The 15,914-nt window shown below is 38.8% G+C and overlaps 1 protein-coding gene across 2 annotated transcripts in view; it reads left to right on the plus strand.

Moving 5' to 3' along the window:
• LOC149467538 (uncharacterized) overlaps positions 1-14,117 on the plus strand; it is a 40,193-nt gene extending 26,076 nt beyond the window's left edge. The window contains exons 11-15 of one of the 2 annotated variants that reach the window (XM_089671499.1): positions 1,612-1,668; positions 5,453-5,524; positions 7,121-7,156; positions 11,790-11,862; positions 13,930-14,117. In XM_089671499.1, the coding sequence (XP_089527625.1) occupies positions 1,612-1,668; positions 5,453-5,524; positions 7,121-7,156; positions 11,790-11,828 (204 nt within the window). In that variant the 3' untranslated portion in view covers positions 11,829-11,862; positions 13,930-14,117. The remainder of the gene's footprint in view (positions 1-1,611; positions 1,669-5,452; positions 5,525-7,120; positions 7,157-11,789; positions 11,863-13,929) is intronic. The other variant, XM_089671500.1, reaches the window with a different exon arrangement.
• The last annotated feature ends 1,797 nt before the right edge of the window (positions 14,118-15,914 follow it).

Raw genomic sequence — 15,914 nt, forward strand, 5'->3', positions numbered from 1 at the left:
TTATGTCCATTCTGATATCAGTAAAACAGTTCTAATTGGCTGCTATGTGTGCCTTCATGTTGCTAAAATATTACATGAAACAAAATCAGTAGGAAGCATTGAGATGAACACTGTAGAAAATGGCAGATTTGTATTAGGTAATATGGAGAGTTCTTTTAAAAAATTAAAAGAACACTTTTTAATCCGAGCATAGCATCAAGTCAATTAAACTCCTGGGATATTGATCTGGTTAGTTAAGTAGCAGAGGGGGTCGTTAATCTATTTCAGCTGCTTTGGTGTTAATGAAAATAACAACAGGTGCACTAGATGAGCAACAATGAGACGATCCCCAAAACAGGAATGGTTTTACAGGTGGAGGCCACTGACATTTTTTTCCCTACTCATCTTTTCTGACTGTTTTTCACTAGTTTTGCATTTGGCTAGGGTCAGTGTCACTACTGGCAGCATGGGGCGATACCTGGACCCTACAGAGTTTGCACAGGCAGTCCAGCTCCTCCAGGATGGCACATCAATATGTGCCATTGCCAGAAGGTTTGCTGTGTGTCCCAGCACAGTCTCAAGAGCATGGAGGAGATTCCAGGAGACAGGCAGTTACTGTAGGAGAGCTGGACAGGGCCGTAGAAGGTCCAAAACCCATCAGCAGGACTGGTATCTGCTCCTTTGTGCAAGAAGGAAAAGGATGAGCACTGCCAGACTGTGAATGGCTTTGACTAAACAATCAGAAACAGACTTCATGAGGGTGAACATGTGACAGACGTGAAAGGTTCTGGAGAAGCCATGGAGAACATTATGCTGCCTGTAACATTGTTCAGCATGACCATTTTGGTGGTGGGTCAGTGATGGTCTGGGGAGGCATAACCATGGAGGGACGCACAGACCTCTACAGGCTAGACAATGGCACCCTGACTGCCATTAGGTATCGGGATGAAATCCTTGTCAGACCCTACACTGGTGCAATGGGTCCTTGGTTCCTCCTGGTGCACAATGCCTGGCCTCATGTGGCGAGAGCATGCACGCAGTTCCTGGAGGATGAAGGAATTGATATAATTGAATGACCCCCAAGCTCTCTTGACCCAATTCCAATAGATATCATGTTTTGGTCCATCCGACATCGCCAGGTTGCATCTCAGACTGTACAGGAGCTCAGTGATGCCCTGAACCAGATCAGGGAAGAAATACCCCAGGACACCATCTGTTGTCTCATCAGGAGCATACCCTGACATTGTCAGGCATGCATACAAGCACGTGGGGGCCATACAAACTACTGAGTACCATTTTGAGTTGCTGCAATGAAATTTCAGCAAAATGGACTAGCCTGCTGAATCCTTTTTTCACTTTGATTTTCTGGGTGTCTTTGAATTCAGTCTTCTGTAGGTTGATACTTTTCATTTCCATTAAACGATAGGGCATCCTTACATTCCTAAGACATTGCTCAGTCCCTATCACTATAGATATCCAATAGATATCCAGCATGATATTTTTCCCCATTGAGATCTGATGTGTTTTCAAAGTGTTCCTTTAATTTTTTGGAGCAGTATATATATATATATATATATATATATATATATATATATATATAGTTCTAAACTCCTTTTTACCTTTTTTAAACAGAAAAAAGCTGGATGTGCCGTTGATAAGGTGGCTGGAACGGACGAAGATCAAACACTGGTAAGAATGTTCTTCAAAATGCATTTAAATGAATGTTCATCCTTACAGTCAATCCTTGAAACATCTCTAACAGGTTGTGTTGCAATTAAACTGTGGATTAAACAAATAAAGTATGTAATTGATGATCATTTTCTCAGGCTTTATAATAACTGCAGTAACAAAATTCAGCTTAAAGTGACTTTTAAAGATTAACCAAAGGTGAACTTTTTTTTTTTAAGTTTTGAATAGAGTGGAGAGGGGCTAGAACTTGTTAGGTTTTTATTGTTGTCTATTGTTTAATGCCCCTGTCACTGAGATTCCCTCTCTCTATTTGTCCTGTTTACTGTTATCCTTGAAAGTGAAAGTAAAATAAAATGCCAAATTTTGGGTTGACACCAGAACAGGAACAGAGGGGAACTCTTCGAATGTAGACACTAGTTCTTGTGACCCTGGTGACACTCCAGGATTCCCTCACCTTAGAGACATTTCCTCTCACTTCCTGTTTTGGCTATGGGATAAGAAGTGAAGGGAAATCTCCCCAATGAGACACATACTGTATGGCAAAAAAACTGACAGAGGTTATAATCCTCGCTTACTCTATTCAAAATGAAAAAACAAAATGCCTATAGTTCTTCTTTAAGCAAAAGCTGCTTAAAGAGATCTGTGATTGCAAAGAAGAAAGCAAATTACTTACCTATCCTACTACTTGTGAGTATTGAACACTGCTTCGATGCAGAGAAACCCCGGGGTGAAGTTCCTTCTGAAACAGACACTTCTGGCAGTGTCCATCTGCTGTGACTTCCACTGCATTTAGTGATCTTCCCACCATCCCCTCATCATTACTGTATCCCGAACTGCAACCCTTGACAGGTATACACTGATCATTAGTACCCTCTGTGTATCAAGGTTTCCAAACAATAACTTATTTAAAGAATATGTGGTAAAATCTGTTTTATATCTGACTTCAGTTGCTAAAACATTGCATTGTTAATAATAGATTTTTTCTTTACAAGTGTATGTACCCCTAAAAATGCCTAAAGTATCTCCTGAGATACATATGGACCTGGTTGATAAGCTGTGCTCTAAATTGAGGAAATTATGTTTGTTAGATTATTCTAAAGAGCCAAGACAAGATTTATACTTCAACCTGCAACCCTAAACCAACTATCTTACTCACTTAGTGCAGCTGACTGAGTAGCCTTAGTATCATACCAATAAGACCTGACCTCATAGCCACACAAGTCACACTGAGGCTCGGAGTGGAGAAGATGAACAAGACAGTTTCCCAGGCAGTACACCTAAAACTGATATTAGAATTGAAAGGATCCAACGCTGCACTAATTAAATTCACGAGTTATAAATGGGCATAAATACATCCGCCACTTTAAAATAATATGCTATACATTCCAATATGACAAAGTAATCAAAATATTCCACAGAAATAAATAAATGCACAAATAAATAGTCCTCAGTGGCTGCATTAATGACTGTTCCTGGTTCACCACACCAATTCCTCAGTGAGTGCACCTGTCTTCATGCACCTTCATCACCTTTTGTGATACAACCACCACCACCAGCCTCTCACCTTAAGATATGGACCTACTAGATTATTGATTATATAGCGCTTGTCCCTTTAAGGGTAGTGGAGATTTAGCTTCTGTTGAATTAGGAATGTCCTCTTGTTCTCTTTTGAATTTCCTGACATCATGCCCAGAATATAATAAAATATCATAGTGTTTTCCGTATATAACAAATTTATTTAAACGAAAAGCTAGAAAGACACTCACATTAAAATGTGCACTGGACTGGTGCACGACATAGTAAAAGCATTCCAGCACATAGATCCCCTTTGGGATATGGAATCCTTATCTTGTGAGCAAGAGCTCCCACAGGCAGATGTCTCACATACTCATTCCCTTGGTAGTACATCGCTTGCTCCGTGTCTCTACATTCTCCTCGTATGTCACATGATCTGGAACACTACATCATTGGCTCCTAGCCCTTATACATTACACCATGAGCGTGGCTTCATCAGAAGGTTTGGAGTCGGCTGATGCTAGCCGTCTTTTGTCTATACCAACTGTTTATACGTATCTATGGCAACACTCTCATCGTCCACTTGTAAGCCTTACTCATCCTTAATTACTGAGTGAATATAAATAGCATGTATAGATATAGCAATATTTACTCTGTGCAGCGATACATCGCTCAACAGCCTGAAATCCTAACTAGTGTATATTTAAAGAACCCGCTAATGGTTACAAAGTGTGGTTCCCGTTTACAATATATATTATAACATATGGTAATCTAAAATGTATATTTAATAAATCATGTAAAAATGATGTATATGCATAATCAATCCATATAATTTACAGAATTAAAGAATCTCTCTAAGATAAAGCACTCAATCAACATTGAGTTCTTTCGGTACCAGGGTTTCATAAATCCATTTGGATTTTGCCTTACTTAACCAGTTCCCGATCCCCATAGGAGAATGATGGCTGAGCGGGACTCTCGTCGGTCTGGGTGGGCTTCATATGATGTCCTCTCGGATCGCTGCCTTGCATGTGCCGCGACGAGATCTGTTACTGTCAAAAAATTTGAAAATACTTGTGAGCTAAAATGTGATATTTCCTTATTGTGAAAAAACTGTTGCTAAATGATTAATTAAATAAACCTAATAAATATCCATAAATAGGTAGTGCAGCAATACTATACACATACTCATAAATTGTGCATAAAAAATATATATAAATATTACCATATATGTCGCGCTCTACAATGTGCATCTAAATATCAAAACCATATAAACAAATATACAAAATATTAAATAATAAATTGAAAATGCAATGAACAAAGAGTGCTAAAAAAGTGCTACAAACAGTGCAAAACTGTGTAAAGTGCATATTAAATATACTACAGTCCACTCTGTGCTTGCAATCTTGTTAGTGTCAAACTCTGTGCCGTGGAACACTCTCGGTGCAAAATAATAGGTATCCGCTCACCTCCTGTCTTAGCCAAACCTATTGTGTGGCTAAAAATGCGCAAAATGTGGCCACAGTGTTTCATTAAAAAAAAAAAAAAATTATATATATATATATATATATATATATATATAAATAGTTAAAAAAAGAGAAAAAAAGTAATTAAATAAATAATTTTAAAAAAAATATATTTTTTTTTCAACACGGTCACCAGTCAGTGTCTCTGATCGCCGCCACACCAGTTATATGATAACGCTGTACTGCTTAGTGAAAGTATTTGAAAAATAGTATTGTGAAAATTAGTTTTTTATAATATCTTCATTTTCAAAAATTATGACAAACAATTACAACTTCAAAAAACTTGCCATGCCTCTTACTAAACACCGCAGACTGTCTACTTTCCAAAAAGGGGTAATTTTGGGGATATCTGTACTGTCCTGACATTTTTGGGCCTTAAGAAATGAGATCAGTGCAGTCAGTACATGAGGACTGACCAATTTTCAGATATATGCCATAGTTTACGGACTTTATAATTTCCTACAGACTAAATAATATACACTAATTTTGGTTATTTTCACCAAAGAATTGTAACAAAACACATTAGGCATACACTTATAAAGAACAACAACAAGAAAAACTTGAGTTTTTTTCAAAATTTTTGGTCTTCTTTTGTTTATTGAAATACTACCAAAAAAAGCTAAACTAAAATATACAACAAAGATATAAAGCAATAAACACATTAAATAATGCTACTTTGTATTAACCTCTAACAGTCTGTGTGGTTTTAGGATTTCACTAATTTATTTGTTTTATTTTTTAAGGAAAAATTTCTGGGATCACTTAGCAAAAAAGTACTTCAGGGTCTGATTGAGAAAGTACTCCTTATTGCTGCGGTAAAATGTTCTGTTGGTTCATGATTTATGTATGCATTCCTCATTCTGCTGTATACAGCTAATATTACATTAGGCAAATTAGGAGTAAAGCAACCAGGAATCAAAAAACACTTTTTGTTTTTTAATTTTCCAGAATAAAAATTCCGCCTAACTACTTTACAGCTGAAGAAAAATAAAAACTTGTAACCTCTATGTAGCACTCCGCCCTTAGGAGTCGCTGAAGATTTGGGTCCTCCTATAGTCCTGCACAGCCAGGCAGCACGCATTTTCTCAGAAATGCACTCCATAGACATTAAACAGTCCTTAAACTTATTTTTTAGGGTAGAGGGATGCATGGGATGCCCAAGGAACAGTAAACTGGGGACAATTTCCTGGCAACTATGTACAAGAGCAGGATAGGAAATTTTCTTCTGGGAGAGCTCTCCAGCCTCTCCTGGTGTACTGCCCCAGACCCTAGATGAATCCTCTTCTCATCCACCTATCTGGAGGAAATCCCTGGGCAAGGGGATCCGAAGCTGCCACTTTGAGCCCTGGTTCACACTAATGCGGTGTAGGAAATGCAGTGAATCCTGTTTGTTTCCCGCACTGCATTGCAATTGCACGGTATCCAAGCGAACTGTTACGGGTGTCAATGTTAAACGACACCCCAAAACAGATCACAAAACACAGAGTGATTACCAGAATTTGTATCGCATGGGTGTGAACTCTCATGCGATGCAAATCAGGTGAGGGAAAAAAAGGGTCCTGCGTCTTTTTGGTGCAGATGCGACTTGAGCCATACAAAATGTATGGCTCAAATCGCACCGCAGACATTGCATGTGATTTTCACGGGAATGCGGTGCGGTTCCTGTGCAAATCACATCTGATCTGCCGCACCACATTAGTGTGAACTAGGGCTAAATGTTAACAGTCCCAGATGAGGGCTAGTCAGGTTTCACACCAGAGTGCCCTCTCCCCCTCTCTGGCCCAGGGGGTGTAGGATTACTCACTCAGTCCGATCCTGTGAGCTAATAGGGTTGGTGGCTGCTTTCAGGCCTTCTGCTGGGCTGGCTCCTTCCCTGGCTCCAAAGGTGTTCCTTCTTTCAAGGTCCCAGCCTGTATGTAGGCCCATTCCCACTGGGCCCCCTCCCAGGCTCCTACATCTCAGCCTTCTCTCACATCTTCCACCTGAACTCTTCTCCTGCTGAGCAGGCTCTTTCACACTTAAAGGCTGCCCTGGCCCCATGTCAAGCCTCCTGCTTGGGGATTGGCCAGTGTCCTATAAGTGTGCAGGCCAGCTCCTCCTCATCCCACCCACTGCTTACAGAACCTTCTCTAAGTTTCTAGAGCAGGGGGAGGTATCAGGGAACTGACCTGCAAAGCCCTCAGCTCTGGCCTAAAACTGACCCTCTGACTCAGCCCAGGCTACTACTCAGCCTTTCTTGCTGAAAAAAAGTAGCTAGCTCCCCCTAGCTAACTAGAAGGGTGCTACATTTATGTGATGTTTCTTTACAGCTGCAAAAATGTAACAGCATGAATACCTAAACAATATTCCACTGTTTAAATAGCTTTATCTTAGTGTGTTAATTATTTTATCTTATCCTATCTTTATTATAGAAATTCAAACTGATTGCTGGTATTGTATGTCCGCTGGTAAGTTTGAAATGCATTCCTTAGTAAATACGGCTTTGCATAAGCTATTTATTTTAAGCAGTATTATTTTTGAGATTCTGCATTGTAAGTATAATCTGCTTTAGGTTTGGATAAATCATATCTAAAAGTATAAACATTTCTTTAAGTACAGTTTATCTACAGCAACAGTATATGATCAAAGACAGAGTTCACTCTAACAATAAGTCTAGGTTCACACCTAAGCAGGTTGTGTTTGAGGCGTTTCTGCATTGCATTTTGCCTTTTTGCACTTACATGTTTTACTTTTTTTGCCACGTGTTTGATGCGTTTTGCTTTTGTTTTCTTTTTTATAATTTTTCTAGTTGCTAGACAGATTTTATACACAAAACGCATCAAAAACGCATAAAAAATGTGGCAAAAATGCAATACATGCTTTTCCACAGTGTTCCCATTGAAGTCTATGGAACCAAAAATGCAAAATTTTGCATTCAAAAAAGGTCCCTGACCCTTTCCAATAAAAAAATGCAGAGATTTGAACCTGTCCCATAGGAGATCATGTTAAATGGACTGTACTGCATTTCTGCAAATCGCTGCAAAAACGTATAGGTGTAAACAGAGGCGTTCCTAGGGTTGGTGTCACCCAGTGCAGTAACACTTGGTGACACCCCCTCCGACATTCCCCGCAGAATGGATCGGATCTGCGGATTGAGTAGAATGGATCGGACTCCGATCCATTATGCTCAATCCGCAGATCCAATCCATCCTGCGGGGATCGTTGGCTCTCTTTACAGCTTACCTTTACTTGGAGCAGGTCCAGTGTCACCCCATATAGGTTGCATGCCGACGACCTCCGTAGGATGGTTTGGATCTGAGGACTGAGCATAATGGATCAGAGTCCGATCCATTATTCTCCCCAATCCGCAGATCTGATCCATTCTGCGAGGATCGTCGGCTTGCTTTACAACTCACCTTTTCGTGGAGCGGGTCCGGTGTCACCCCGTGCGGTCGGTGTAAACTGATGCGGGCTGCACCTCCCGCACCTGCCTTGGGATGCCACTGGGTGTAACCTAGGGTAAGGGTTTGTTCACACCATGGTGCACATACGTCAGTTTTTCTGCATGCGTTCTGCAAGGGCACAGCAAAATCAATTGTTCTCTATGTGCCCTGTTCACACCATTACACTAGTATCACGTACAGATTGTTTCTGCTCAGGGATCCAACATGTATAAAACTCATTGAAGCATTCATGAAAATTGATGTAAACTGATGTCTCTGCAAGTGAAATTTTCAGTTTCCATCCGTTTTTCTGCACATATAGTGTGAGGGAGGCCTAATAGCATCATTGATAATGAGGGTGAAAAAATAATTATGTCCAACCTTTATGTTGATTTTCACACTCCGCTGCTTCTAAAGAACTAGTCTGGTCTAAACCAAATTTTCTCTAAGACTCTTTAGACATAGTTTTATCTAAATCTAAGCTGTCAACAATTCTAATTTCTAAAGTTGTTCTATCCACTAATGCACAAATACAGTGATGTCCTAAACAAGACCCCTCTCAAGGTTTTATTCTGTGTCTGCCCTGCTTTAGGGTCATGAAAACAGTACAGAATTAAAGCCTAAGGCTACTTTCACACAGAGGAGTTTTTGAAGCGTTTTTGCATTAAAGAAGCGCCTGGAAAAATGCTTCCCTATGTATGTGAATGTATATCTATGTATGTTTTCACACTGAGGTGTTGCACTTGTGCTGCGGTGTAAAAACTCCTGCTTGCAGCATCTTTGGGGCATGTTTGGTGCGTTAAAAAACACAACCCAAATATGCCTCTTCCCATTGAAATCAATGGAAAATGCTGGGAAAACGCCTAAAAACCAAAGCCTCTGAGAAGCGTTTTTGGTGCACTTTTAAGTTGCGTGTCCTTTAAAAAATGCTCACAAAACGCGGCAAAAGTGCAGTTAAAACGCCTGCGTCTTTTTGCTGTGTTTTTGTGGCCGATCAATGTGAAAGTAGCCTGACTCCAGCTTTCTCTCACTTTAAAATAGTTACATTGGATCAAGCAGGTCTCGCTGTCAGCACTGTATAAACTGTATGTCGCATCAACTACATACAGTATACAGCCCCATGTTTTAGCAGCACCTGAGATAGCGCTGCTCAGTCATTCACATGAAGCTTAATGATTTCTAAATGAATAGAAGGTTTCTTCTGATTGGCTGAGCTGGATAGGCAGGGAGATGGTGTCATGATCTCCATCTCAGCCAATCAGAGGAAGCTTTGCACTCATTCGGAAAACACAAAGCATCCTGTGGATGGCTGAGCAGTGTTCCAGTTCTAGGAATGGGAAGAAAAGTCCCTGTCCTGCTGCCCGAACACAGCTCTGTATACTGTATGAATCTGATACTACATACAGCTTATTCAGGACTCTCAGCGGGTTCATATATTATTGAAGGTAATAGTTCTTTTGGACCAGCCTGGTCCAATTGAACTTATTTAAAGTGATAGAGTTTGGCTTTAATTTACATAATGACAGAGTACAATATATAAATTTAGATAAATTGTACATGCATGTTTAACCCCTTGCCAATGATGTATGGCATATGTCGGTAGCAGCAGGGGGTTTTGTGCACACGTCCACACCTAATCTTTCATATTTTACCAAACGATTGGCTAATATATTGCATTTGTGTGCACTAAAATAAAGTGGTTGTAAAGGTTCATTTTTCTTTTCTTAAAATAATGAAGATGTTATACTTCTTTTCTCTTTGCAATGGTTTTGCACAGAGTGGCTCTGAACCTCCTTTTTTGGAGTCTCCTGCTGGTGCTCTCGGCTCCTCCTCCCTTCAGAGTGCCCCCCATAGCAAGGCTCTTGCTATTGGGGCACATGTGTGGGCTCAAGCCAGGCTGTGTACATCTATAGATGCACACAATGTGCCCCACCCCCCATTTCCTCTTCAAAGGATGTGATTGACAGCAGCAGGAGCCAATGGCTTCTGCCCCTGAGTCCTGTGAGTAGAGAGAAAGCAGGACTACTGCTCTCAGGCACAATGCTGGATCAAGAAAAGACTCAAGGAAGTATTTAGAAAGGGCTGGGAGAAGTTGATTATGGACTTTTTTTTAGCTTAATGCAGAGAATGCACTAAGGTGAAAAAAAACCTTTAGACTTTAACTTTAGTGTATTTTTTACTGAAAATTTGCATTTAATAAACCTGTGTAATGATGTGACATAAAAAATGAAACTACCACCATTTTATTCTCCAGGCTCTCTGTTTATAGACAATATATACAGTTTGGGGGTTTTAACTAATTTTCAGGCTTAAAATGATTTTAATGTGTAAAAACAATGCAATATCAGCTCAGGCAGTGGGTTAAAGGAAACAAACTTATCAAATACAAGCCTATCAAATACAAACATTATCAGCTCCTGCAGATTTGGTTCAGAGTAGGAAAAACAAAACCCCTTGGGAAACTGTTGCTATTTTATTTCCACAGAGGAGGAAAAAAAGTCTTTCTTGACATGCCAAGGGCAGTTGGATCAAATCCATGGACCAAACTACTGCTCTACTGACCTTAGTCTTTATGACTTCAGTAGTTGCAAAAAAATCATTCATTCCTTTTTTAAATTCCATTTTCTGTGTCATTATTAATCATGCAGTAAAGCATTCTACAGCTTACACCCTTACTGTAAAGAAATTCTTTCTAGACTGATGATAAAATCTCCTTTCTTCCATACACAGCGGATGTCCCCTTGTACTCTGTACAGTCCTCATAATAAAAAGTCAATTCACCAAATTGTTGTATTGGCTTTTGACATATTTAAATATTTTAATTAAATTACCTCTAACATGTCTTTTCCAAACCAAAGATACTCAAGTTTCCAATCTTTCACTGTAAGAATTTCCATGCCTTTTAGGGCTCTCACATTGATGGCCGGGGAGGGAAGTAAAAAGAGATGGTAGAACCATCATTCAATAACTCCCCCCACCACCCACCTAAATTCAAACATTGCAGCAAATGCGGGCTGTACACATGGCATGGCTGTGTCAATTTTAACTCAGCTCGCAGAGTATGACAGGTGGCAATGCCTGTGAAACTCACCTCTGAAGTCAGTGTGAGCTCACTGCAATTGTGGGCCCAATGCTTGGCTTGTGATTGCTGTGCAGTTTTTTTTAATCAAAATCACCCTTGATATTAAAAAAAAAAAAAAAAAGCAGAAATCCAAAAAATGGCAGGATTGTCTGTCAAATGCTGCTATGCCACCCTCTGAAAAGTAATCCACTGCATATTGCTGTTCAGAGGGCATTCCGCACTGCCACCAGTGTGAACGACCTCTTTTCTGTATTGCTACCTGCCTCTGTATCCAAAGGTTCTTGTCTTTATTAAATCATGATACTTAAAATGTCACCATAAAGTATAGCTAAGGCCTTAATCCATAAAAGGCAATGCTTTTTCCCGTGGTTCAATCAGGCATCACATAGTCTTCCATTTTTGCACTGCAGTCTGAAACTTAAAAATACAGTATCTATATTTTATGTAAATTTCAATAGTCCAAATATTGCAATGCAAACGTGACATGAAGCAATATGGTTCCTTACTTTTTTAAGTTACTGTGTATATATGTATATATATATATATTTATATATATTTATTTATTTTGTTCCCAAGATCGACCCAGTTGGTAGTCTACTAGATCTTGGTCGTTAGGGTGGATGGAAACAGCTCATGACATTACCTTGTGGTAAGTTTAATATTATATATATTTTGTTTGATACTTCTTTGATGCATCTACCAGGATTTTACTTCAAGAAAATAAAACAGAAGGGCTTATAATGAAACTTTATTTTAGGAAAAGCTTACCCTCACGTTCCAGCAATAAATGTGATATGTTAATGTGTTGCTAACTGCACACAAATGTCAGCAACTCCGTGCAAATACATTTTTATTGAATATGACACCTTTAGGCACAAGACTTGTATGCCTAAGTTAGTATTAATGATCAAAACTGAGCTGTCTGTTGATTTATGATATTTCTCCCAGGCAGCTGAGTTCCAGCCTGACACTAGTGTTCGCTCTCTCTACCCAGCACTGTCAGGCATAGTATACCACCAAGGGCTGTCCTGAGCTTGATGTTTTACGACCTAAAAGCTGCTAAAGTTTTCTAAACTGAGAAACTGTTCTAGCAAAAAAAAAAAGTTGTTCCTCTATTAACCACTTGAAGATCAATGGTCTCTCAGCTAATGAGGAGGCACAGACCACAAAAAGCAGCCGCTCTTGTACACATCGTTGGATGCGACTGGGCTCAGGTAAATATTGGGGAGGCTGTGGGGGAAGCTGCATACTGAAAAAACCTTCAGCCTTTAGAACCGCTTTAAAGCACTTTGTAGTAGAATTTCCACTCATTGTTCTGTTAGAGTTTGTGAGTTCAGTGCTATTTACTATGCCGCCCAAAAATATATTTTGGACATGTCGTTAGCAGAGGTAAAGCTGACATCCATGCTACTTAAAATCAAAATGGCTAAAGGGGTAAGGAAGCTAGTGGCATCAGTAATTGTGCGCAGACTGACATACTGTATGCAACACATGTTAGCATTTCCCTCTTTTATCCAGACAGTTGAATAATCTCATATTTCCACAATAATCACCGTTAACGAGTACATCACACATTTGCAGTTGCAGGAAAGCCACCAGACTATGACATTGTGACATGGAATCAAGATGGGTTCCAAGGGAAGAGACAGCTGAATCCTGAAAACATAAAATCCTTCATTCCTTTGGGTGATGCCAGTGTCACAGGAGTGTTGTGTTGGCTTTGGTGGGAGGATTGCAATTTGGCAAATGAGTTCCCTTACTCGGTCTAAATCAGATTTGGTTTCTAATCAGTGTGGCACAGATGATGAGAAAATGAATAAAGTCTGGGAAATGGCTCATGGTATGGAGGTGGAGAAGACATCTTTGGGTGAAAGGAAGAGAAGCAGGCAGAGCAACTTGCTTGATGCAAAAAAGAATAGGTAGATTTAAGGCCTGTAAAATTCTATAGGGTAGAGAAGGTGACAAAAATCTGATGAGTGAGTTGTGGTCAGCATAGGAAAACCACAGCAGAGTAGTATAATAACTGAGCAGAGATGGATGATGGATGAGGGTACTAAATACCTCTGATTTTCATCTTGGATCCCATCAGTGATGCCATTGACCATAACAGTTTTCAGTTTCCTGCCTTTTATACGTTTTTCTGGTGCACAACATAACAAACACTATCACATTTGTGGTCATCAATACCACATTCAGCATCAAAAAAGGCATAGACTTCATTACCATCATAAGTAATGACTCAATAATTGACTGGATCTGTAGGCTGGGTATATTGTCACAGTTTGCCATACAAGTGCTCTGATGAGCAACCTTCACTGTCTTTTCTGAGAAGGTATTTACTACAACGGCATCATAATATGAAAGTGCACTAAGTTTTAGAAGATTGAAATTAAAAAAAGTTTTGGATTCAAAATTCATGAACTGCAAATATTTCAATATTATCTGAAATGAATTAATACAGTGCTATGAGACTAAGAACTCATTTTTCACTACATATGCTATATTGTTAACATGACCTCTGCTTTTAAAAGCATTGAATTTCACCTAATTACTGATCAAAACACTACCCAAAGTTACATCTTTAAATCTGAATAATCTTCTTGTCAAGTTTTTGTGTGCAGATAAGAGATACACATAAAATATTCTTCATGCTGCAGTACTGAATGCATTATATTTAGTTGTTTATTGATATGGCTAATTTACATTTATTTTCTAGGTGCATTTTGAACTTCAAAACGTAGTGAATAGGACAGCATGCATGAAAAATACAAAAAAAATATAAAATTTAATCATGAAATATACCTTTTTGATTATTTTTCTGATTTTCTTACATTTCCTTTATATGTGCCACAAATCTCCTAACTGTAACTAAAATCTCTAATCAATAAACTTCCTTCAAATTAATGGCTTGTGTGCAGTTGTGTTATTTTTATCCAGAATATTTAGAATATTATGTAAAGTATACAGTTTAATAATTGGGAAGGCTAACTTCTAAGGCTTTCATTAAAATGTATTGTACTACATTCTGAACATGTTATCTGAAGAACATTTAAATTACCTTGATTTTAAATGTAAAAATGAAAATCTTGCCTAACATATCTGATAGAATTTAGTAGGGATGATACCAATATCAGTATTGTCATAAGTACTCATGAAAATGCTCCTAATACCCCAAACCAATGCTTTGCAGTGCGATTTGCATCCATACAAAATGAATGGGCACAAATCGCACTGCAAAGATTGGCATGCAATTTGAACAGGAATGCAGTGCCATTCCTAATCGAATCTCATGTTGTTTCCCCAACGCTTCTGCTGCAAATCGCACTGCAAAGTATCGGTACTCGGTATCAGCGAGTACTTGACCAAAAGTACTTAGTAGGAATAAATACACTAGCAGTATATAACCCAGTAATATAGGGAGAGTTTACATACATATCATTTGTATGCTGTATCCTTACAATGATTTTCCATAGCCAGTACTGAATTACTAGAGATAGCAACAGATAATATCCTATGGTACCAAGTGTGATTTGTACATTTCTGCTTAGTCTCTATAGGCACTGGACACAGAAGCAAAGCATCCCTGGCCTCCAAAACTTTCCCAATGACCCCTTGCTGTTCAGTGGAGTAAGAGAAGGAGAAGAAGCGCCTCTAAGTGCAGCATACCACTTTATTAAGGTTGAAAGGTAGAAACACCCACATGGTTGAGGTTGATATAAGCATTAAAAAACCGTAGTAGGTTGTAACATCGGTCAGATGGGTGAACAGGGTGAAGAGCTGTCATCAGAATGGAGGATAGTGTAGTCAGCGTGCCGCTGGAGCAGCGTGGTGGCTGGAGAGGAACAGCTGAGGAGCCGGCCGGCATGCACATCCTCCCTTCAGAGCTGGGTGGAACGCAAGCTGGAACGCAGCGGCGGCGTGGCCGTGATGACGTCAGATACCCAGAATGCACTGCAACACATTTCGGAGCATGCTCTGGCCTGCCAAGGTGAAAGTGCGCTCCTTTATCAAGCAGGGGGAGGTGGAAGAAGGATGTTGTCTTTATACGGAAATAGGAGGCTAATTGACACTTCAATTAACCAGTCAAATGGGTACACATGTGATTAAACAAGTTATTGAACCATTGCTGCAAGATGATTATTAGATTAGAATGTAAATGGATGGAAAGTCACGGAGAAAAAAAGGGGGAAATTTACAAAAGAAGAAAAAAATGAAAAAAGAGGTGAAAAAAATTGTGGAAATTAAATGTGGAAGATGAATGGATGGGAACAGTGAACAAATGAAAAAAGTAAACGAGATGGGTGAAAAAATGAAATAAAGTAAAAAGGAAAAGGATGGTAAAAATAAAATCAAAAAGAAAAAGAAAAATAAGAAAAATAAATAAATAGAAAAATAAAAATAAAATGAAAAATAAATAAAAATAAAAATAACAAAGAAGAAACATGATGTGATTAAAAACCAAGGGGGGGGGGGGGGGTTACGTGTGAGAGTGTGCACACTGTAAGAAAACTAAGATATTGTGTAAATTGGAAAATCTGAGATAATAATGTTGAAAAAATTATTGTTGAAAAAATTATTATTGAAAAAATTAAAAAAATTAATACTTGAAAATATTGAAAAAATTTAAATTAATAAGAGTAAGTCAATTGATAAGCTAGAATTAATCACATGCTTAGTAAAAATAGATTTTAAAAAAAATCA

Source organism: Staurois parvus, unplaced genomic scaffold (genome assembly GCF_062004578.1).
Source record: "Staurois parvus isolate SC_StPar_1 unplaced genomic scaffold, SC_StPar_1.0 ptg000106l, whole genome shotgun sequence".
In the NCBI taxonomy this organism is placed as follows: domain Eukaryota; kingdom Metazoa; phylum Chordata; class Amphibia; order Anura; family Ranidae; genus Staurois; species Staurois parvus.